This window comes from Babylonia areolata, chromosome 3, assembly GCF_041734735.1.
Source record: "Babylonia areolata isolate BAREFJ2019XMU chromosome 3, ASM4173473v1, whole genome shotgun sequence".
In the NCBI taxonomy this organism is placed as follows: Eukaryota; Metazoa; Mollusca; class Gastropoda; order Neogastropoda; family Buccinidae; genus Babylonia; species Babylonia areolata.
Window position 1 is genome coordinate 51,303,933 of NC_134878.1, and position 23,917 is coordinate 51,327,849.

Genomic DNA, 23,917 nt, shown 5'->3' on the forward strand with positions numbered 1-23,917 from the left:
GCGTCAATTTGTATGTGTAAGGGGGAGACTGGTAAATGTCATTGAATGATATCTAGTATGAAGTGATTACATAGTAACAATCTGGCAAATGTCAGTGCACCACAAGTTGTATGATGTAACTGAATAGTAATGAACAATTTTGCAAATGTCACTGTACCCTAAGTATTCTGACTTGGTTGAATAGTCGCTAAGAAACTGGCAAATATCAATGCACCGTAAGTAGTAAGATGGAATTAAAAATTGATGGACCATTTGGCAGATGTTAATGTAACCAAAGTTGTATGATGTGATTGAATTGCAAAGGACATACTAATAAATGTTAATGTACTCTAAGTTCTGTGATGTGACTGAATAGCTACGGACAGTTTGGAAAATGTTGTGTGTATGACTTTGCATGGTGCCATTGCAGACACGATTCCAGATGGTGTTCTACAACTTGGCTGTCAGTGACCGCTTTGAACTGGTGTTGATGAGCGTAGTCATGCTCAACATGATTGTTTTGGGGGTGGAGTACTCCCAATACAAGCTGACCTGCGTCTGGTATGAGGTAACGTCTTTGTCCAGTCCTTCCATGTCAGTCACTGGATGAGGTTAGATTTAGGATGTGTTGGCGAAGACAGCTCCTCCTGGAGGACTAAAATGTTCCCCACGTGTTTCTCCTTCATGTTTGGGCTTCTTTTTTTCTTTCCTACAGGATTGACTTCTTCAGTTTTTGTGCTTCATCACAAGATGTAGCATGCACTTAGCGCACGTGAAAATAACCCACAGCAACAAAAGGGTTCTTCTTGGCAAAATTCTGTAGACAAATCCACTTCAATAGGGGAAAAAAAACAACAAACAAAACAAACTAACACAAAACTGTATGCAGAAAAAAATGAAAGAAAAGGTGGTGCTCTCAGTGTAACGTCGTGCTCTCCCTGGGGAGAGCAGCCCGATTTTCACACAGAGAAATCTGTTGTGACAAAAAAGAATAATACAATACAAATACAATGACGAAAGATATTATCACTGTGTGTTTCAAGGACATTCAGTATGCACCAGTGTTTACTAAAATGGTTGTTATGGTAGAGCTCACACTGATCTAACCTTTGGAGAAACATTTTCATCTCGTCATTTCATATTGTGAATATGTTGTTTGTTTTATTACTGTCTCGTATCTGTTGAGTGGCCCATGGTACATCATGCCTTCAGGTGGAACGATTGAGGAAGAACACCTATAGAAAATTGCTGGACGACGGATTTTGCGTGTTCTCCATCATCATTAACTTTATCACCGGCGTCATCGTCTTCATTTTCTTAATTGAGATGTGTGAACCAATGATCATCATCATTGTCACTGTCATCACCATCGTCATCATCATCACCATCAGGATTGCTGTGGTAGTAGCAGTGACAGAGACAGTGATGCCTGTGCCAGGTAGTGTTGCGGGTGTTGGTCGTAAAGTTTTGAGCGTTGTCTTCGGTGTCTGGATAGGAGACCGTAGTGACCTGGGTGGTGTCTGGACAGCTGACTGTAGCGACCTGGGCTTCGTAGTGGCATCAGGGTCGGCACTTGCAGTTGCAGAGTCAGGGGTAGTGCGATGCGGCTCGTCCACCTCAGCTTCAGCGCTGGTGTTGACATCTTCTTCCTCCTCCTCCTCCTCTTCAAGGCGTGTGGGCATCATGCCTTGCACAGGTTTGAAGTGCGAAGAGTTGCGGGTGATGGAAGTGTTCTGACCACGGCGTGCTGTCACCATGCTGCCTTTCTTCTGGGTAATGATCTAGGGCGGGGGGGGGGGGGGGAATATGGAGGTGTCAGTTTGTTCTTCTATCTCTGGTACACTAGAACATAGTCACCAGGTTGAAGTGTTGAGGGACAGGTGTGTCTTTTGTCATCAGCATAGTCACACATCTGCTTGCTGATGCGGTCACGTACGCAGATGTTTGTGTGGATGCTGGTGGCGATGGTGGGACTGGAAGGTATGGTAGGCAGACCAATCTTCATCTTTCTGCCAGTGAGGGCTTTAAAGGGGGACATTTGGGTAGAGGCATAGGGAGTGCCTCTATACAGCCGAAGAAAAGGAAGGAGATGGACTTCCAGCTGTGTATGCCTTCAGTAATACATAGCGAATGTTCTTGTTCAGAGTGGCTATGAAGCGTTCTGCTTCTCCATTTGCCTCTGGCCATATGGGTGTGATCTTCCTGTGATGTATCCCAAAACTGGTCATGAAGTTGGCAAAGTCTTCACCATTGAATGGAGGGCCATTATCTGTTTTGACAGTGATGGGGATTCCTTGGCGAGAGAAAATTGCTTCAAGCTTGGGCAAGATTGCTTTTGCAGATGTTGAAGAGATGATTTCCACTTCTGGTAGCGACTGTACTCGTCTATGACCACGAGCAGGTAATCGCCGGACGAGAAAGGGCCAGCAAAGTCAATGACAAGGGAATTCCATGGTTCAGAGGATAGTGGGGTTGGTTGAAGTGGTTCTCGGGAGTTAGAACCACTGTATGATGCTTGGCATGTTATGTAAGATTTGACTGTGTCCTCTTCCAATTTGTCAAATCCTGGAAACCAGATCTTCTCACGGGTGCACTACTTGGTTTTGACAATGCCTTGGTGACCATGATGAGCAACAGCTACCGCTTTTTGACGAAGAGTAGCAGGGATGACAATGCGATGTTATCTGAGAATCAATCCATCATGGACAGAGAGTTCATCGCGAAATCTGACAAGTCCTGAAATTTCTGGATCGTCCCAGCGGCTTGTTTGTATCGCATGCATCAACTTCTGGAGTGCTTGATCTTCTTCAGTGACTAGTTTGACTTCTTGCAGTGTCATTGGTTTTGGTACAGCATTCTTTGTTATGTAGGCAATGTATGCTTCACTAGCATTCTCACATTGGTGTGTTTCATGAGGATGTCTGCAGGATTCTTTTCATCTCGTCCTGGGATGTAGACCAAATTCATGTCGTATGGCATCAGTTGTAGACGCCATCTCACCATTCTTGCTGTGATAGGCTTTTGGCTGTTCATGATCCGGATGAGTGGTTTGTGATCAGTGACTACTGTGAAGTATGAGCCAAACAGATACAGGTGAAAATGTTCTACTCCGTACACAACAGCTAGGACTGAATTCTCTGTCTGTCTGTGAGTATCTCTGTTCGGTTTCTGTGAGAGCTCGGCTTCCATAGCATATTGGACGGCCTTCCTGAACAAGGATTGCTCCTAAGCCTACTGGGCTGGCATCTCTGTTGTTTTGCAAGGGTCGAAGTATGACATGACCTTGGAACTTGCGAGTGTTTGTTTCAGTTTCTCAAAAGCTTGCTGTTCTTGATCTCTCCGTTGCCATGGCACGTCTTTCTTGGTCAATTTTCTGAGCGGTTCTGTAATTGTTGCATAGCCAGGAATGAATCTGGCCATATACTGTGTCATGCCACGGAATGACCGGACTTCTGCAATTGGTGTGGGTGGCGGTGTGTCAACAGTGGCTTGTATCTTCACCGAATCTGGGGAGACACCAGTTTCTCCAAACACGTGGCCGTAGAACTTGAGTTAGTTGACTGAGAAGACACATTATATTTTGTCTCAGTTCAGCTTGACTCCATGATCATTGTGTGTTTTTAGTGTCGCATCAGGTGCGGAAAACCACAACCAAATAATCAGCACACACCCGCCCCCATCTACCCCCCCCCCCCCGCCCCCCCACCCACCACACTCGGATTACTTAATTAAACAGGAGTAATAAACATATGTTCTCAAATAAAAGCATTTCACAAATTCGCTTTAAAAACATTACAATTAATCATTACATCGTAATTATTAACAAAAATATATTTAGAATATGAACGTTAACATTAGGCATATTCCATTGTACATTCATCCTGCATATTACACATTATTCATCCTACATATTGCACATTCATAATAACCAATTGTCACGTTTTTAAACTCAGTAAACACACACACACACACACACACACACACACACACACACACACACACAACTAGAACAAGGTACAACCTATCATGCACGGACTTCCACACGTCTCACATGAGTGCGCGCGCGCGCACACACACACACACACACACACACACACACACACATACCACACCACACACACACACACACACACACACACACACACACACACACACACACACACACACACACACACACACACACCACACTTCTCGAGAATTTAAAAGGTGGATTGAACGTGGAATAAAAGTCTTTAGAGCTCTGGATTTCAACTTGAAAGTTCTGTAGCGTCGTCTGATGGCAGTAGCTCATAGTACTTTGCTAAACTATGGGTGTCGTCAGTTGCCATCTGCCTGCTTTTCTTAACCACTAGCTTTTCATACACCTCTTGCATACTGGCTTGTTTCACTCCCACAATTTTACAGCATACACTCATGACATCGTTCAAAACACGCTTACTCCTCACTCCCAAACTTCCATACCAGCACAAAAATGAAACTGTGAGCACGTACTCGATACAACATCGATAGTAACCTTGAAGAATATTTGAATTTATACCAACATTTCTAAGTTTCTGTAAACAAAAAATTCTAGATTGGCATTTCTTATGAATGGAATCAACATTTCTGTCAAAAGTCAGCTTATTGTCTAATATCTATATTCATTGACCCTCTCCACTGTTTGACCATCTATAACAAGGTTAGCTACAGGCAAGGGGTCTTTCCGAAAATCTATTAACATTTCTTTTGTTTTCAATACATTGAGATCCAGATTGTTTTCCTCAAACCAAGAACAGAACTTTTAAATTTCGCTGAAATCAATAGCATCAGAATTGGACGGATCTTCAATAGCCAAATCATCATAATATTTTATGACAGGAGTTTCCTCCGTGCCTCTGCAGTCTCAATTTCTGTGGATTTGTGCTTGATTTTTGCGTGGAACCATCCACGAACAGGGAGAGGGGTCTTTGAATTGAACGCAAAAATCTTGGGTGCAGGATGTTGGAGTCTTGGGGCTTGTGAACCAAGTGAGGCATGGCTTGATTGACCAATAATGTTGACAGAGGCACCTGTGTCAGTCACACAGTCAATATTCGTGTCTTTCACACTTGCAGTAACCTTGGGTGGGACTTTGGATGTAGCCGATGTTGCAAGGACTTTGACACACAAAACAAACTCATCTGACGTGTGTGATGGAGCACCTGAGGCAGAAAATTTGACTTGCCTTTCCAGCTTGGGTCCAGAACGGCAGACACGAGCAAAATGTCCCTTTTTACTACATTTTGAGCATGTTTTCCCACTTGCAGGGCATGTTTTTTGGAGAGAATCTGTGATGCACAACAATAGTGACAAAAATGTTCCTTGTCATTTCCACTGCGATGACCTTGATGACTGATGACACTTCGATGACCTGAGGAACCACCTCGTCGGTGGGTGTGGTTGTAAGTGGCTGCGGGGGCAGACTGGCTGTCACGGCGACTGGTATGATGATTTGGGTGACTGAAACCATGATGTTGTCTCTGGGACCCACGATGATGTTGACGACCTCGTACAGCGTTTATGGCTTCGTGTTGAACGCTGTTTGTCATGGCAGCAGCACATGCATTTTCAATGGTTGCAGCTCTGCTTTCTGAGAGCTCAAAACTGCGAGCTTCTTCCAAAATCCTTGTGAGATTTAAATTGTCCTTTAGAGATTTGCGCCTGATTCTGGATGACGTGCAACCTTGTATGATTTGACCTAGAATCTCTTTGTCAACGTCATGAAAATCACAGTTTGCAGCTGCTGTCCGTAACCTTATGTGGTACATGTCCATGCTTTCTCCTTTTGCCTGAGTTGGCAAAATGTGAATGTTTCACAGGCTGAGTTCTGCTTTGGTGTGAAATAGCCAGAAAGGGATTTTTTGAGTGTTGCATATTCATTGGGAACAGGATTGGCACCTTCTGTCGCCGCACCAATACCTTCTGCTCATCTGTCATTGTCTCATATATCTCAAAGATTTCATCACCACCATAATGGAGCAACAAAGCTTTTTTTCTGCTGTCCGATGTGATATCTAATGCTGTGAACAAAATCTCTAGCTAAGAAGTCTACTTTGCCCACCTGGTGCCTGCTGTATTCGCTTCTCCATGCACGGCAAATTTCTCAAAAGGTGGTATGTCAGACATGGTTGACCAAGACTAACCGACGCTGATAACGTTTTTGTGTATCTCGTGGTAAAAAAAACGAAATACCAGCGGACTCACCTCGTTATCCTCGTCGCCAGTGTTGTGTTTGTATGTGAAACTGAAATATGCACATGAGTGTGTGAATGCTTTCACTCAGTCACCACAATAACAGATACTCATTTATTCATTCATTCATTATGCCCATCGCTCCTCGTGGAGCATAGGCCATCGACGACCCCTCGCCATCGCACTCTGTTCTGGACTGTTCTGGCCATTCCAGTCCAGTTCGTCCCTTGCTGCTTCATCTCTGCCTCGGTATCTCGCCTCCAGCTGTTGCGAGGCCGGCCTCTCTTCCTCTTTCCCTGCGGAATCCAGGTCAGGGCTTGGCGTGTGATGCTGGACGCTGGCTTCCTGAGGATGTGTCCGATCCAGCCCCACTTCCTCCGCAGTATCTGCTTGGCCACTGGTTCCTGTCCCGCTCGCTCCCACAGATCTTCGTTTCGGATCTTCTCCTGCCATCGGATCCTGTAGATGCGCCTCAGACAGGTGTTGAAGAATATCTGAATCTTCTGCTGCATCGTCTGTGTTGTCCGCCATGTCTCGCATCCGTAGAGCAGAACTGACTTCACATTGGAGTTGAAGATGCGGAGTTTGGTTTTCATACTGATTGCTCCAGATGCCCAGATGTTCTTGAGCATGATGAAAGCTGTTCTTGCCTTGCCGGTTCTGGCTGTGACGTCTCGGTCCGTGCCTCCCTGTCGGTCAACCACGCTTCCCAAGTAGATGAAAGATTCCACCTCCCTGATGGGCTCTCCACCGACTGTGACTTGTGTGTTGGCAGTGGTGTTGATCTTCATCAGCTCGGTCTTCTTCTTGTTGATCTTGAGCCCTGTCCTGGCTGACGTGGTCTCCAAATAACAGATACTCGATTGGACACAAAGTTGTGAGTTCAGCTTGTATTGTCGCCATATTGTGGAGCCTCTCCTATTCTTGTACAAAACATCAGTCTTTTTACCAAATCCCAGTATTGGAAGACTAAGTGAGAGCAATGCTTATTAGTGTTATCATGGACATGACAACCACTATTACTGCAGTTATCGCCATCATCATCATCGTCGTCGTCGTCATCATCATCGTCACCATCATCACCACCACCATCATCACTATCATCATCATCATCATCACCACCATCATTATCACCACCATCATCATTACCATCACCACCACCACCACCATCACCATCATCATCGTCATCATCATCATCATCTCCTTCTTCTTTTTCTTCTTCTTCTTCATCATCACCATCATCATATTTATCATCATCGCTGCAGTGCTAACGGTCCGGATGGTAGTGACGCCAGGTACTTTGGGTGCTGGACGTGGGGTTCTGCGTGTTATTCATCATCACCACTATCACTGCAGTTATCATCACCATCGTCGCCATCAACACCATCATCATTATCATCATGATTGCTGCTGTGGTAGTGGTCAGAGTAGTAGTGATATCTATGACAGGTGCTGTGGGTTCTAGACGTGGGGTTTTGCGTGTTCTTCATCTTCACCACTATCACTACAGTTATCATCATTATCATCATCATCATCATCACCATCATCATCATTATCGCCATCATCATCATCATTATCATGATTGCTGCTTTGGTAACGGTCAGAGTGGTGGCGACATCCATGGCAGGTGCTGTGGGTGCTGGATGTGGGGTTTTGCGTGCTCTTCATCATCACCATTATCACTACAGTTATCATCATCATCATCATCGTCATCATCATCATCATCACCTTCATCATTATCATCATGATTGCTGCTGTGGTAACAGTCAGAGTGGTGGCAGGTGCTGTGGGTACTGGACGTTGGGTTCTGCGTGTTCTTCATCATAGAGGCCATCATGAAGCTCGTGGGCCTGCGCAAGTACTATTTCACCCTGCCCTGGAACTGCTATGACTTCACTGTGGCCATCCTTACCACCTTCGGTCAGTGCTGCCCTACCCCCCTCCACTCCATACCCCCGACCCCCCTCCACCTCTCTCTCTCTCTCTCTTGACACATACTGTACCAGTTTATCTATCTATGAATGTGGACAAACATTTGAAATATGTTATGGCAAGGTTTAGATTAGGAATTTCAGACTTGTTTGTGCATCATTATCGTTACAGGAAACATAGTGATAGTGACCTAATTTGCCCTTTATGTAAAAGTGCGAAAGAGAATGAAATGCACTTTGTTGTCCTATGTTATGCGATCTGAGAAATCAGCTGATACCTTTAAAATATTATAGGCAACCATCTCTTTTGAGACTTCCAATGCTTGTGCCATTCACAAATGAACATGTTAATAAACAACTGGCAATTTACTTATATAAAGCCCCCCCCCCCCCAAAGTTGAGTGAGGTATCCCCTCCCCTCGTATCATTCTATATAATAGAGATATTAATTGTAGCTGAGGATTGCTTTTCGCATTTATCTGTTTTTATTTATCATGTCTTTAATCTGAAATGTTTCTTTTCGCTTCTCAATTTCATCTGAGCTCATTCCTTCCCTTCATTTTTGGATCATGTGTGTAAACAAAATCACGTCTGTGTAATCCTGATTTCTGCTGTGTGTGTGTGTGTGTGTGTGTGTGTGTGTGTGTGTGTGTTCCAGATGTGACGGTGCATTTGATACACCAATACCGGGGCCTCAAGTGGCCACTAAGAGTACACTCAGGTGACGTCCTTTCAGTTATCGTCAGTCAGTACTGGAGAAAGTCATTGTCAAGAATACTGTTACTATTACAGTGCTGAATCACCAAACACATCTCCATCCTCTCTTGTGTTCTGGACATTTCCCCATTTTGAAAAAAAAAGTGGCTGTACGTAAGCAAGAAAATATACAAACAGGCGCTGACCCTATAATTATGATGAGCCCACCGCAACCATTTTACACACACACACACACACACACACACACACACACACACACACACACACACACAGAGAGAGAGAGAGAGAGAGAGAGAGAGCATGTTCAAATGCACATTATGCAGACGTGCATTTGAGGCGCTAGTGTTCTGTCTCACTCACTCTTCTCTCTCTCTAGTGTTCTCTCTCTCTCTCTTGCGTAAATATGTCTCTGATACAAAAAATGCGCGCAAAATTGATAATCATCGGTCCAAACCCTAGTTGGTTTAATTTGCATGCGTATATTATGAGATATTAACCGATAGCTTAAAAGGGTAACTGATAGCTGAAAAGCGAAATTGTTTATGTTTTTTCGACGGGCGCCATAGCCGAATGGTTAAAGCGTTGGACTTTCGATCTGAGGGTCCCGGGTTCGAATCACGGTGACGGCGCCTGGTGGGTAAAGGGTGGAGATTTTTACAATCTCCCAGGTCAACATATGTGCAAACCTGCCAGTGCCTGAATCCCCTTCGTGTGTATACGCAAGCATAAGATCAAATACGCATGTTAAAGATCCTGTAATCCATGTCAGCGTTCGGTGGGTTATGGAAACAAGAACATACCCAGCATGCACACCCCCGAAAGCGGAGTATGGCTGCCTACATGGCGGGGTAAAAACGGTCATACACGTAAAAAGCCCACTCGCGTATATGCGAGTGAACGTGGGAGTTGAAGCCCACGAACGCAGAAGAAGAAGAGTTTATGTTTAGTTTATTGGCTCACGTGTGTAAATAAAGTATGTTTATGTCATAAATCTGTTTCGGTTACCCGTAGGTAGGGGTGTGTGTGGGGGGGGGATAAACGTGTAACCAAAACATTTTATCTGGAAACACTTTGTCCGTTGGCACCAAATTTGGTGACAGTTTTGTTTTTGTATTCCATTTGCACAAACGATGCTACTTCCTTCCCAGTAAGACCATGTTTACGACATGTGAGACAGTGTGTCTGTTTGGGTGTATTTGGTTAATAGTGGAAGGTTCAGTCGGTGTTGGTCATTATTGCACTAAAACTATACTTAATACTAGTTAGAGACAGATGATGCTAAATACAGATAATACTAAACTGAACTTACGTGTAATTCAACAGATAAAAGATTAATCACGACCAAAAGGCATCCTCATTCCAGCATCAGCACACAATCATCTTTCTGCATGTCTGTTCAGATGCTGAGTACGCTATCACGGATGGGGGTATTTTCGTAATGCCTCCCATTTTCTTGAGACTGATACGTATTTTCCGAATCAGCCGTGTTCTCCGAATCATCAAGGTATCTTAATTTGTAGTTCGGTCTGTTCTTTTTTCTCCAGTTCTGCCTCTGCCTGCCAGCTTGCTATTTTTTTCTGTCTGTATGTGTTCAAGTCTCCCCCCCCCCCTCTCTCTCTCTCTGTATGTGTGTGTTTGGATGCGTGTGTATATATATATGTGTATGTGTCCGGATATGAGTGAATGCGTCTACGTGTGTAAGTGTCCGTGTAGCATTTGTGTGTGAGCGTGAGCTTGCGTGTCAGAATAATGATGTGAACCAGGGTGTACATACTCGTGTACCTGTTGCCTGCACTGGTGACCTGTTTCTACATGGACGCGCCCAATGGTGCTTCCCTCCCAGGTGGCCAAAGGGTTACGGAAAGTGATCTTCTCCCTGGTCATCTCGCTGCCCGCCATCATCAACATCATGGCACTCCTGATGTTGTGTCTCTACATCTACGCCATATTCGGCATGTTCCTCTTCTCCAACATCAAGATCAACGGGGCGCTGACGCCCATGATGAACTTCCGCTCCTTCAAGGGCGCCGCCCTGCTGCTGCTCAGCCTGTCCACGGCGGCCGGCTGGAACGACGTCCTGGAACCACTGCTCCTCGCGCCACCCTTGTGAGTCACCTCCTCCTCTGGCCATGCTCACATCGTCCTCGTATGTGTGTTTGGTTGGGGTGAGGGGTGGTGGTAAAGGCAAGCGCATGCACACATTGTCGGAGAGGCACGAGCGTTTTCAGACAGGAGCATACACGAGGGCGCACGCGCGCGTACACACACACACACACACACACACACACACACACACACACACACACGTATACATAAACACAAACGCGCGCTCAAGCGTATGCACGCGCGCACGAATGCACATACGTTTGCGCCCGTACTCACAAAATCAGATGTCAGGTTTACTGTGGAGAAACTCTTTGTAAAATGTAGACAAAGCCGGTACAAAAAATTGTACATTGGACTTTTTTTTTTTCATTTTTACAGATTTTTCGCTCTCTCTTTCTTTCATCCCTTCTGCACTTGAGCCTCCTTTGTTAGCCTATGCGTAAGCTTGTATTGTAACATGAATACGTATAAACACAATGCAAAGCAATGCTAAATGCACATTTAAGAGAGCGAGCTTACTTAGATTGAAGTTAGAAGGAAGAATATTGAACCTTTTTTTTTTCCTTTTTGAATGACGCTTCCGCTGCGGAAAGATCAAATGTCTGCGTTGTGCATAAAACCATGTGAATGCAGAAGCTGCTAAGAACTGATTATTGTTTATGTTTTTCTTTTTAGTCGTTAAATGGGATATAGATAACATGCACATGTAGGCCTGTGCCTCCCTGTAGAGTGGCGGTATTGTTGTTTTTTTGTTGTTGTTGTTGTTTTTGTTTGTTTGTTTGTTTTTGTTTTGTGTGTGTGCGTGTGTGTGTGTTGTGTTGTTGTTGTACTTGTTGTTTTTTCAGAAGGAAAACGTGATACACGGAAACAAGTACAAAACAGTGTATAAGCTATAGCGTTGTTGTTGCTGTTGTACTTTTCTGTACGTTGTGGCAGCTGCAACAAAACCCACTTCCGGTTTGATGACGGCCACGTGAAGGAGATGAAGGGCGGGGACTGTGGCAACCAAACCATGGCGGTGCCCTACATGGTGTCCTACATCATCCTCACCTCCCTCTTCATCATCAACTTGTACATCGCCGTCATCCTGGAGAACTACAACCAGGTCTGGCGGGGGGGGCACGTCGTGGCCACGTCCTCTTTTCCTTTGTCTAGATTTTCTTCTTTTTTCTTTTCTTTTCTATCTTTCTTTTCTTTTCTTTTCTTCTTTTCTTTTTTTGTCACGAATGTGTTTACACACAACTTGAGGCCATGTAATAACACGGTGTTTCGTGTGTGTGTGTGTGTGTGCGCGCGCGCGCGCGCGCGCACGCGCGTGTGTCTTTGGCTATTTTGTTACGATTTATCGAAGTCGGAACGTGGTGTTGAAAATAGGAAGTGTTTAAAACTTTGACAGATCATGATCATAATATGATCTTTATTATGCATATTATGATCATAAAACAATCGGTGTAGGTTGCGTAGGACAGCATTGCACCATTTCCACCACACAGTTTATGGGTCGACAAACACTCGTTTCTGGAGGTGAGCAAAAATATCATGTGGATCGATATATGCAAGTACTGGAAACGCCGCCCTCTCTCTCCCCCACCTCTTGCATTTTATGAAGCTTTGTGTCTCGTTTCCAAATATTTTCATCCATTCAGTTGTTTCACAATGTACGAACACATAGTGCTTAATGATGCAGATACGATACGTCATATCAGAATAAAGCGTAAAAGAAAACAAAAGAAGGGAAAAAATGACATTCATTGATTGCATCCTGTATATGTACATATGTGTTTTTTTCACTGTCCAACATGTACAATTTGTCTGTACCTCAGAGAATATTATAAACTTTAAAGGACACCATGAATTAAAGCACTACGCTTTATTATAACAAGGAGGGAGTCATAATACTAAGGACGCTTTCCTGCCAACACAGTTTTTGTGAGTGTTTGGGTTCGAGTCTCGGTCTCCCGTATCTTGCGAGTTTGGAAACCCAAACTGAGAGTCTGATCATTCGGACGAGACGAGAAGTCTTAATAAAAATAAACCGAGGTCCCTTGTGCAGCACACACTTGGTGCTATGACAGCCAGAGTGTTGTCCTCTAACAAAATTATGCAGATCAAAATCCTGTAGAAGAAATCCACTCCGATAGGTAAGGTACACAAATACATGTGCGTGCACTCAGGTTCTGACTAAGCACGTTGAGTTATGCTGCCGGTCAAGCATCTGCTTAGCAGATGTGGTGTAGCGTATATGGATTTGTCCGAGTGCAGTAAGCCTCTTTGGAAAAATGACGCTGAATCATGGAAATCACCACCGTCGTTAAGTATCGTTGACCTTTTCCTTTTTCTTTTTCTTTTTTTCCCTTTTTTCCATTTTGGTTAATTGTTTCACAAGAACAACGAAGAGAAAAAGAGCAAGAGTAGCAAAAAGGACAAAACAAAAAACAACAACAAAAAACAACAACAACAGACAGAAAAGAAAAAAAAGAAAGAAAGAAATGAACGAACAAACAACACACAAAATAACACACAAAAAGAAACCGAGAGCACTTCCAAAAATGAACAGCTGGGAAATTAACTATATCTGGATGTTTGTACTGCACTCTTCTTATCGGAAATAAGGTACATTCGAGATGCAAGCTGGCAGCATCAGAAGACAAGGGACAAAAAAGGAGAGCAGAGTTAAGGTGAAACAGTATCCACAAAGTCAGCAAGTCTTGTCTTCACCTGAATCAACAAGTGCAAAACCTGTTGCTTTGGCTGAAAGACGTGGCAGCAGTGTAACAGGACACAGTAGTGAAGCTTGACAGCGATGTAACATGAGAGAGCAGTGTAACATGACATAGCAGCGTAACATGATAGCGATGTAACGTGACAGACCAGTGTATCATATAGTGATGTAACATGACATCGATGTAACAACAGCGTGACATGAAAGAGCATTGTAACATGACAGCAATGTAGCATGACAGGACGATGTAGTATGACAGACGAATGTAATATGACAAAGCAGGTAACATGACATAGCAATGCAACGTGACTGTCATGCAACATGACAGAGCGATGTAACACAACAGAGCCCTTTAACGTGACAGATTGGTGTAACATGACAGGGTGGTGTAACAAGTCAGTGGTGTAGCATGACAGAGCGAATGCAGTATGAAAGCGGTGAAACATGACAGAGCGGTGTAACATGACGGATCAGTGTAATATGACAAAGCGGTGTGGATACAACAGCAGTGTGAATAGGACAGGTGATGTAACTGGACGGATCAGTGTAACATGACAGAATGGTGTAACATGTCACAGCGGTGTTACATGGCAGAGCGGTGTGGATACAACAGCGGTGTAAATGTAACAGGTGATGTAAAAGGACGGATCAGTTCAACGTGACAGAGCGGTGAAACATGACGGAGCAGTGTACCATGACAGAGTAGTATTGTAACATGACAGAGCGGTGTGGATACAATAGCGGTGTAGGTAGAACAGGTGATGCAACAGGGCGGATCAGTTTAACGTGACAGAGTGGTGTAACACGATGGAGCAATGTAACATGATAGAGTGGTGTGATACAACAGTGGTGTAAACATGACAGGTGATACAACAGGACGGACCAGTGTATCGTGACAGTGGAGTAACAGGACGGATCAGTGTAACGTGACAGAGGGGTGTAACATGACAGAGAGGTGAAACATGACAGAGGGGTGTAACATGACAGAGCGGTGTAACATGACAGAGAGGTGTAACATGACAGAGAGGTGTAACATGACAGAGCGGTGTAACATGACAGAGAGGTGTAACATGACAGCGCGGTGTGGATACAACAGCGGTGTAGCTATGAGTCAGGTGATGTAACAGGGCGGATCAGTGTAACATGACAGAGCGGTGAAACATGACAGAGCGGTGAAACATGACAGAGGGGTGTAACATGACAGAGCGGTGTAACATGACAGAGCGGTGAAACATGACAGAGCGGTGTAACATGACAGAGCGGTGAAACATGACGGATCAGTGTAACATGACAGAGCGGTGAAACATGACAGAGCAGTGTTACATGACAAGAGTGGTGTAACATGACAGAGCGGTGAAACATGACAGAGCAGTGTTACATGACAAGAGTGGTGTAACATGACAGAGCGGTGTGGATCCAACAGCGGTGTAGATATGAGTCAGGTGATGTAACAGGACGGATCAGTGTAACATGACAGAGGGGTGTAACATGACAGAGCGGTGAAAGATGACGGAGCAGTGTTACATGACAAGAGTGGTGTAACATGACAGAGCGGTGTGGATACAACAGCGGTGTAAAATATGACAGGTGATGTAACATGACAGAGCGGTGTTGCATGTCAGAACAGTGTAACATGACAGAGCGGAGTCACCTGACAGAGGTGGGCGTGCTGTGCAGGCTCACCAACAAGACGAGGTCGGAGTGACGGAGGACGACTTTGACATGTTCTACAGCGTGTGGCAGCGCTACGATCCCAACGCCTCCCAGTACATCCCCTACACACAGGTAAGAAGCTACCACCACATCACCCTGTGCACTCCTCTCTGTCTCTGACTATTGTCTTTCTCATTGTCTGTCACTGTCTCTGTTCCTCTCTCTCTCTCTCTCTCTCTCTCTCTCTCTCTCTCTCTCTCTTTCAGATAAAAGTGATGTTTTGTGAAAAAGATTTTTAAGGGACTTCTTGACATTTTTCATGCCCTTCCCAAAAGTGCATTGTCATTATTTTGTATGTGTGGAATGAACTGTTGTTTTCCTTGTTTTTAAACCATGTTTAATGTCGATAGACAAAAAAAATTTTTCCAGCGAAAATGAATTTCTTAAAGTTTAACACACACACACACACACACACACACACACAACCGAAACACAGTGTTACACTGCAGGCTCACATTGTGTGTACACTCGCGAGTCATTGCAGGTCTGTTCTGTTCTGTTCAACCTCTCTCTGTCTGTCTCTCTCTCCCTCTGTCTCTGTCTTTCTCTCTAATGTTTCAGTAAATAATCACCGTCACACATATAATATAACTTTGCCTCGGCCAAGAATTGATCTTTATAAAACAAGTCTCACATACTCTGGCGCTTCCTTCCTTTCTTCCTTCCCTCTCTCTTTCATGCATGTGCACACTGTGTTTTTTTGTGTGTGGAGAGTTATGTATTTTCTGTGCCATTTGATTTGTTTGTTTGTTTGTTTGTTTTTATTTATTATGATTATTGTTGTTATTGTTGTTGCCAGGCGATGTGTATGTATCATTTCCTCCTTTTTTTTATCTCGTGTATTTCCTAGATGAATTTGTACTTTTTCCGAACGAGAGTAGGATGGAAACAGGCCAGTAAGTGCGTGTTAATGTTCCTTTACCCTCAGTAACAAAGTTTCAATCTCTCTCTCTCTCTCTCTCTCTCTCTCTCTCTCTCTCTCTCTCTCTCTCTCTCTCCCTCCCCCTTCCCCGCCCACCCCCCGTCTTTCCCTCTTGTATTGCGAGTCTGCTGTATTTTCCCCTTTCTGAGGGCAGGATGAAAACAAGCCTTATTCCTTTATCCCTCAATAAAATAGCTTGTTCTCTCTCTCTCTCTCTCTCTCTCTCTCTCTCTCTCTCTCTCTCTCTCTCTCGTTCCTCCTCTTCTTCTTTTTCTTTTTAGTCTCTTTTTCTGTGTATGTATGTGTATGTGTGTGTGTCGTTATGTGATTCTGCGCGTACGTGCATGTATTCCTGTACCTGATTGTTTCAGCTGTCGAACTTTGTGGCTGACCTGGACCCACCCCTGGGAATCCCGAAGCCGAACGAAATCGCCCTGGTGTCCATCAACCTGCCCATCCTGCAAGGCGACAGGATCCACTGCCTGGACATCCTCCTCGGCCTCGTCAGGGTCTGTGTTCCACACCACACCACTCGTGACGAGGCCAAGACTTGTGGGCTGGGGTTTTGGGGGACAGGGCGGGCATTGGAGAGGTTCCGGGGGGCAGGGGGGGGGGGGGGTCAGAGGCGAGAGGGGAGCGGGTTGGGGGAGGGAGGCGGATGGGGCAGGGGGGGGGGGGCAGAGGGACTTTCGGTTTCAACGAGGTGTCAAAATGTACGGACTGATCCACTTACGCTACACCACATCCAAGTTGTTGGGGTTTTTTTATGATGTAAACAAACAGGTGCCTGGCCTTTAGTTTCGTGGAAAAACATGAGCAGGAACAGTCTGAGGGAAAGAAGGGAATAATTTAGTTATCTGTGCTGAACAACCCATGAGCTACGCGCGCGCGTGTGTGTGTGCGTGTATGTGTGTGTGTTTGTGTACGCATACTGGTTTGTTTATTGGAAATGAAGTTTTTGAACTCGACAACAAGTGTATCAGTGCATGTGTGTCTGTATTTGTATTTGTTTCTGTGCTTGTGTGTGTGTGTGAAAACTTGCCTATATATGTTTCTTTGAATATGATTCATTTCTTATCATGATGTTTTTAGCCGACAGAAAACTGTCTTGGCATGTTCCTAAAACACGTTTAGATACACAATTCCCGACGTGTAAACCATTTCACGGCCGGAAGATGGCAAAATGTTTACATGTAAAAGAGCGCTTTACCAGCGGTATCAACAAATCGACGACATGCACCTCGAGACAATTTTAGCCGGGATTCAGATCCAAGGCTCTGAAGCCATCGAACCTCCCTATGTGTGTGTTTGTACATCACGTACATATCAACGAAGAGATTTTCTTGCGATAATGCGGTCAGTCACTCCTCTCAGCTCCAACATCAGATTAGTTTGAATCCAAGATCCGCTCCATGCGTGAAAAAAAAGCATATGAAAAGGAAGGCTCAGTTATGTTTAACGATTGCTTAAATTTCTAACCCTGTAGAGAGAGTACACTCAGCTAAATTGCAAAATGTGTTGGAGCCAAACAGTTTAGTTGTTGACGTGGTAAAATCCAAGATGCGGAAATCGACAATCGCTGAATCGGACTGACAGTGACCGGTATGTGTGTGTGTGTGTGTGTGTGTGTGTGTGTGTGTGTGTGTGTGCGCGCACACACATGTGTGGGTGTTTTTTTGTGCGCGTGTGTGTATGAGTGTGTTTATGTGTTTGTGAGAGTGTCTTTCTGTGTGTGTGTGTGTCTCTATGTATGTCTGTATCCGTATGCCTGTATCTGTGTGTGTGTGGTGTGTGTGTGTGTGTGTGTGTGTGTGTGTGTGTGTGTGTGTGTGTGTATTTATGTGTTTTGTGAGAGTGTGTTCCTCTCTGTGTGTCTATATGTGTGTCTGTATCCGCATGTCTGTATGTGTACATGTGTGTGTATGTGTGTGTGTGTGTGTGTGTGTGTGTGTGTGTGTGTGTTCACAGAACGTGCTGCCGGAGATAGACGAGAGTGACGAGCTGCAGTCCATGAAGCAGCAGATCAACACCCGGTTCATGGCCCGCTTCCCATTGCGCACCAAGATGACACAGATCTCCTGCACCATCTACCGCAAGAAGCAGGACGTGGCGGCGCGCACCCTGCAGAGGGCCTGGCAGGTCTTCAAGACACAACAGGTACACCTAACTACCACCCCCCCCCCCCCCCCCCCCGCCCCCCCATCCCCCACTTTGATAGAACCAAGTACACTTGCAGGCAGAAACAAAAAAGCGACAACCCAAAAACTAAAATAACAACAACAACAACAACAAAAAACAAAACAAAAAAAAACGGTAGTGATCTCACTATAGTGAGTTGCTGTTTCTGGGGACAGCAGCCCAAATTTCACACAAAAATCTGTTGTGACAAAAAGAGTAATGCAATACAATACTAAAAGCAATGGTGTCTCCTCTCCATTTCTCGGTAACTGACTGTGTCTGTCTGTCTTTCTGTCTGTCTGTCTGTCTCTCAGTGTCTTCCTCGAAAACTCTCATTCTCTGTCATTTCTCGCTGTTTCTATATGCCTCATTGTCTGTCTCCGCCCCTCTCAGTGTCTCTGACTCTGTGTCTCCCTCTATGTCTCACGGTGTCTCTGTCTCTTTCGGTCTCTCTATCACAGTCTCTCTGTCTCTCTCGGTCTCTCAGTCTCTGTCTCTGTCTGTCTGTTTCTGTCTGTCTGTATGTGTGTGTATGTGTGTGTGTGTGTCTCTGTCTCTGTCTCCATACCAGTTACCTTCATAAACGCGACAAAATTTCTCCCACCAAAATGTGTCTGTAGAACTGAAACTTCACCACAACCAAAAAGTAGTGCAATACAATGCTGTTTCAGTTTCTCGAGGAGGGGTCACTGCGTTCAGAAAAATCCATATACGCCATGCCACATTTGTTAGGCAGATGCCTGACCAGCAGCAGCGCTTAGTTAGGCCTTGAGTGCACATTAATTTTGTGTACCTATCAGAGTGGATGTCTACTGCAGAATTTGCCTGAGGGTAACACTTATGTTGCCACGGATTCTTTTTTCAGTGCGCCAAGTGCGTGCTGCACATGGGACCTCGGTTTATCGTCTCATCCGAGTGACTAGACGGTCAGTTTGATTTTCCAGTCAAACTTGGGATAAAAGACGAGTCCGGGCGGGATTCGTTCTCAGACCATCACGGACATTGTATTGGCAGATGAGCCTCTTTACCATTCTGTCACCGTTCTCCTACAATACGATACAATACAACTGACACACAAAAACACCAAATAATACAATACAATACAGCATAATAGAACACAATACAATGCAGTACACTACGACACAATACAATGCCATGTAATACAATACAATTGTGTGGTTCTTCCGTCGGAATCGACGAGGACCATCTAGTCATCCTGGGGGTGGGTGGGTTGGGCTCTGTGGGTGCGTAGATGACTGGTCAGGCCAATCCGCGCCCGGAAGGTTCTGACGCAGTGTGGACAGGGGATGGTAGCGGCTGTCGGGGACTTGCTGGCACTGCTTTTCCTGGCATGTCTGCGTTGCTCTGCTGCAGCGATTCTGTTGGCCTCACATGATTTGGCGCCTTTGTGGACAGCTGAACGCCACTTTGGTCTGTCCATTGCATTCAGCTCCCATGTGTCGTGGCTGATGTTGAAGGCCTTCAGAGAAGCTTTCAGAGTGTCTTTGAAGCGCTTCTTTTGGCCTTTTGGAGCGCTTACCATGTTGGAGTTCGCCGTACAGCAGTTTCTTGGGGAGCCGGTGGTCTGACATTCGAACTACATGGCCTGCCCAGCGCAGCTGGGCCTGCATCAAGATGGTTTAGATGCTGGGCAAGTTTGCACGAGTGAGCACCTCTGTGTCAGGGATCTTCTCGTGCCACTTTATGCCGAGAAGTTTTCTGAGGCTGGTGGTGTGGAAGTGGTTCAGCTTTTTGGCGTGGCGTATGTAGACCGTCCATGATTCACATCCATAGAGCAGTGTGGTGAGAACTATGGCCTTGTATACTTTGAGCTTCGTCTCCAGGGTGATGCTTCTCCTGTTCCAAACGTTCTTATGGAGTCTGCCGAAGGCAGCGCTGGCTTTGGCGAGTCTGGGATTCACCTCGTCGTCGATGACAACTGTGCGAGAGAGTGTACTGCCCAGGTATGTGAACTTGTCCACCGCGTTCAGTCGTTGCCCGTTGATGAAGATGTTTGGTTCAACGTAGGGCTTTCCTGGAGCTGGCTGGTGCATCACCTCAGTCTTCTTTGTGCTGATTGTGAGGCCAAAGTTGTCACAGGCAGCAGAGAACTTGTCGACACTGTGTTGCATGTCAGCTTCGGAGGCAGCGTTGAGAGCGCAGTCATCAGCAAACAGGAAGTCGTTGACGGTGTCTGTCCTCACCTTGGTTTTTGCTTGAAGCCTTCTGAGGTTAAAGAGTGAGCCATCTGTGTGGTATCTGATGCCAATGCCTACGTCAGCGTCTCTGAAGGCATCTGTCAGCATGGCTGAAAACATGAGACTGAACAGGGTGGGGGCAAGAACACACCCTTGCTTGACTCCGTTGGAGACAGGGAATGGTTCTGAAGTCTCTCCGTTGTCTTGGACTCGGGCCAGCATCCCATCGTGTAGTTGCCGTATGATGGTGATGAACTTTCTGGGACATCCGTACTTCGCCATGATTCTCCAAAGGCCATCTCTGCTAACAGTATCAAAGGCCTTGGTCAGATCGACATAGGTGGAGTAAAGGTCGGCGTTCTGTTCCTGACACTTCTCCTGGAGCTGCCTGGCACCAAACACCATGTCGATAGTCCCGCGTTCTTTCCGGAAGCCACTCTGGCTCTCTGGTAGGAGACCTTGCTCAAGGTGCGCTAAGAGACGGTTGAGTAGCACTCTGGCCAGAGTCTTGCCTGCGACGGACAGCAGGGATATTCCACGATGGTTGTCACAGGCCTGACGATTTCCTTTGCGCTTGTACAGGTGTATGATGGAAGCGTCTTTGAAGTCCTGTGGAACTGCCTCATGCTGCCAGATGAGCTGGAACAGCTGATGAAGCTTCTCAGTCAGTGCCATACCACCTTCTTTGTAGACCTCAGCTGGAATGGAGTCTGAGCCAGGGGCTTTGCCATTGGATAGCAGACGGATAGCTTTCTGGGTCTCCTCCAAAGTTGGAATGGCATCCAACGACTCACTGACTGGCACCTGGGGGAGTCGGTCGATGGCTTCATCATTGATGGTGGAGGGGCGGTTCAGTACGCTGTCAAAGTGTTCAGCCCATCTCTCAAGGATCCCGTCCTTGTCAGTGATCAGGGTAGAACCATCAGCACTGATGAGTGGAGCAGATCCGGAGGTGGTGGGACCGTAGACTTCTTTCAGGCCGTTATAGAAGTTCTTCATGTCGTTCCTGTCTGCAAAGCCCTGGATCTCATCAGCTTTGTTGCTCAACCAGGAATCCTGCATCTGCCGCAACTTCAGCTGGATGGTGCTGCGTGCGCTCTTCAGTATGTCTTTCTTTGACTGTGACTTGGGATCTTCAATGTGGGCTCTGTAGGCTTGGCGTTTGTCTTCTAGCAGCTACTTGATCTCAGTGCAGTTCTCATCAAACCAGTCTTTGTGCTTCCTGACAGAAGGCCCCAGGTACTCCATGGCAGTGTTGTACACCGTCTCATGCAGTGCGCCCCATGCTGCCTCCACATTCTGGTTGTCCGGCACGGTGGACTTAAGGCGTTCCTCGAGGGTGTCAGCAAAGCTCTGCTTGATGTTGCCTAGCTCCAGCTTGTTGACATTCAGGCGTTTGAATGCTTTCATGCCCTGAGGCCGTCTCTTGGGCTGGATGCGGAGATTGAGCTTGGAGACGATAAGGGGGTGGTCTGTCCAGCACTCGGCGCCGCACATGGCCCTCGTGACTCGTACGTCCTGCCTGTCCCTCTCCCTGACGATGACAAAGTCGATCAGTGGTGTTGAATAGGCAATGTTTAGGGCACCTTTTCTAGCCCCTTCCGTATGCCATGGAGGTGAGCAGTGCTGTCCTGAAGAGGGCTGCTCAGTCGCTCAGGGGGCTGCCGATCTCCACCGCTGCTCCAGTCGGTGAAAAACGACCCTATGGCCTGAGCCGTCTGTGTGCAGGTCCGCGGCTACGACTGCCAGTGTACCCACACCTGTCGCTTCGTCGCTCGCCTGTCGCCACAGGGCTTGGGGAAAATGATGGTATGGGATGAAGGATGACTGATGATTTGCGCGATGACTTTGTTTATAGTGAGGAGTTGCGCACCGTCGACCTCACTTTCTTGTCCGAGACCGTCTGTATGCAGTGGCAAGACGAGGTCAAGACGACTGGAGATGGAAACGGATGCAGTGGATGACCAGGATGTCCTATGTGCCTCATCCTGCCCTCAGCACTCCACAGTGCTCTGCTGCAACCGCCTTTCTCTCCGTTGAACCATGAAGGTTTCTTCCGCAGAGTCCGCCGGATCCAGTCTTCACATGCTTGGGTAGACAAGCCCTAACTCACCGAGGGTTTGAGACCCGTCGGCTACCCTCACCTAGTTTAGCCAGCCTGTCAAAGCCGTTGCCCGGGGGTTGGGCGCTGCCGCATGCTAGCAGCTTCTATGACCCATAGGTGAGAGCTGGGTGCCGGTGGGGACCAACAGAGGACGAACCACTCCCGGAAGAGCGTGACAAGCCCCCCCTCTAGAGGTACTACCCCTCCCGTGCACCCCCTAACCCCAATACAATTATAGTATGATTCAATACAGTTCAACACAACACAACACAAAAAAAACACAAAATACAGCTACAACAACAACACAAAACAGTGCAAAACAGAATGCAAATGCAAACTGCTCACTCCACACCATGCACCCCTCCCCTTACTCCCTCTTCCTCCCCTATCCCCACCCATCCCCCCGCCAACCCCCACCACCCGCGCCTTTTTTTTTGTGTGTGTGTTTTTTTTTTTTTGTTTGTTCTCGTTGCTGTGGCCGTGCCGCCAGGCGATCCAATCCATCATGAAGATCACGGTGAAGGCCAGTCACCGCAGGGGCAGCCTGGTGGGCCGCAACCCGAGCTCGGTGGAAGAGCTGACCAACAACATGTCGCTGGCCTACGCCAGATACTTTCAGAAGCTGCTCAAAGGGAGCGGCAACAAGGAGCCGCGGGGAACCCAGTTCTCTCTCAGGCTGCCCAAAACTCATGCTGGGGCCTCCGATCTACCCTCTTGAAATAGGCGCGCGTGTGTGTGTGTTTGTGTGCGCGCGCGCGCGTGTGTGTGTGTGTGTGTGTGTTTGTGTGCGTGTGTGTGTGTGTGCATGTTTGCGTGTCTCTGAGTCTGTCTGTGTGTTCCTCTGCACGCGCGCGCACAGGCATGTACTTGAATATGTGCATGCTCTTATCCACCTACACATGTTAACACACTTGTGTGGTTGTGTGATGTATACAGAAACGTCTACGCGTTATACACGCCAATCAGTTTATGCATGGAAATAATGGATTGTGTTCAGTTTTGGGATAACGTGTGAAAACGAACTCCTATTCCAGTTGTCAGTGTGTGTGTGTGTCTGTGTGCGTGTGGTAAACTTTTAACAGATTCATTTTGTCTGGAAATGCACAATCTGTCAATATCAAATCTTGCTTCAAAATT

General features: G+C 46.2%; 1 protein-coding gene and 1 pseudogene across 1 annotated transcript in view; one reads left to right on the forward strand and one right to left on the reverse strand.

Moving 5' to 3' along the window:
- Positions 1–23,498, forward strand: part of LOC143280371 (sodium channel protein 1 brain-like) — a 75,212-nt gene extending 51,714 nt beyond the window's left edge. Inside the window, exons 17-26 of the mRNA XM_076585008.1 lie at positions 410–547; positions 7,971–8,109; positions 8,779–8,841; positions 10,238–10,341; positions 10,681–10,943; positions 11,880–12,048; positions 15,343–15,450; positions 16,672–16,809; positions 18,269–18,457; positions 23,271–23,498. Of these exons, the coding sequence (XP_076441123.1) occupies positions 410–547; positions 7,971–8,109; positions 8,779–8,841; positions 10,238–10,341; positions 10,681–10,943; positions 11,880–12,048; positions 15,343–15,450; positions 16,672–16,809; positions 18,269–18,457; positions 23,271–23,498 (1,539 nt within the window). The remainder of the gene's footprint in view (positions 1–409; positions 548–7,970; positions 8,110–8,778; positions 8,842–10,237; positions 10,342–10,680; positions 10,944–11,879; positions 12,049–15,342; positions 15,451–16,671; positions 16,810–18,268; positions 18,458–23,270) is intronic.
- LOC143280221 (uncharacterized) lies at positions 12,438–14,975 on the reverse strand (annotated as a pseudogene).
- Positions 23,499–23,917: the final 419 nt, after the last annotated feature.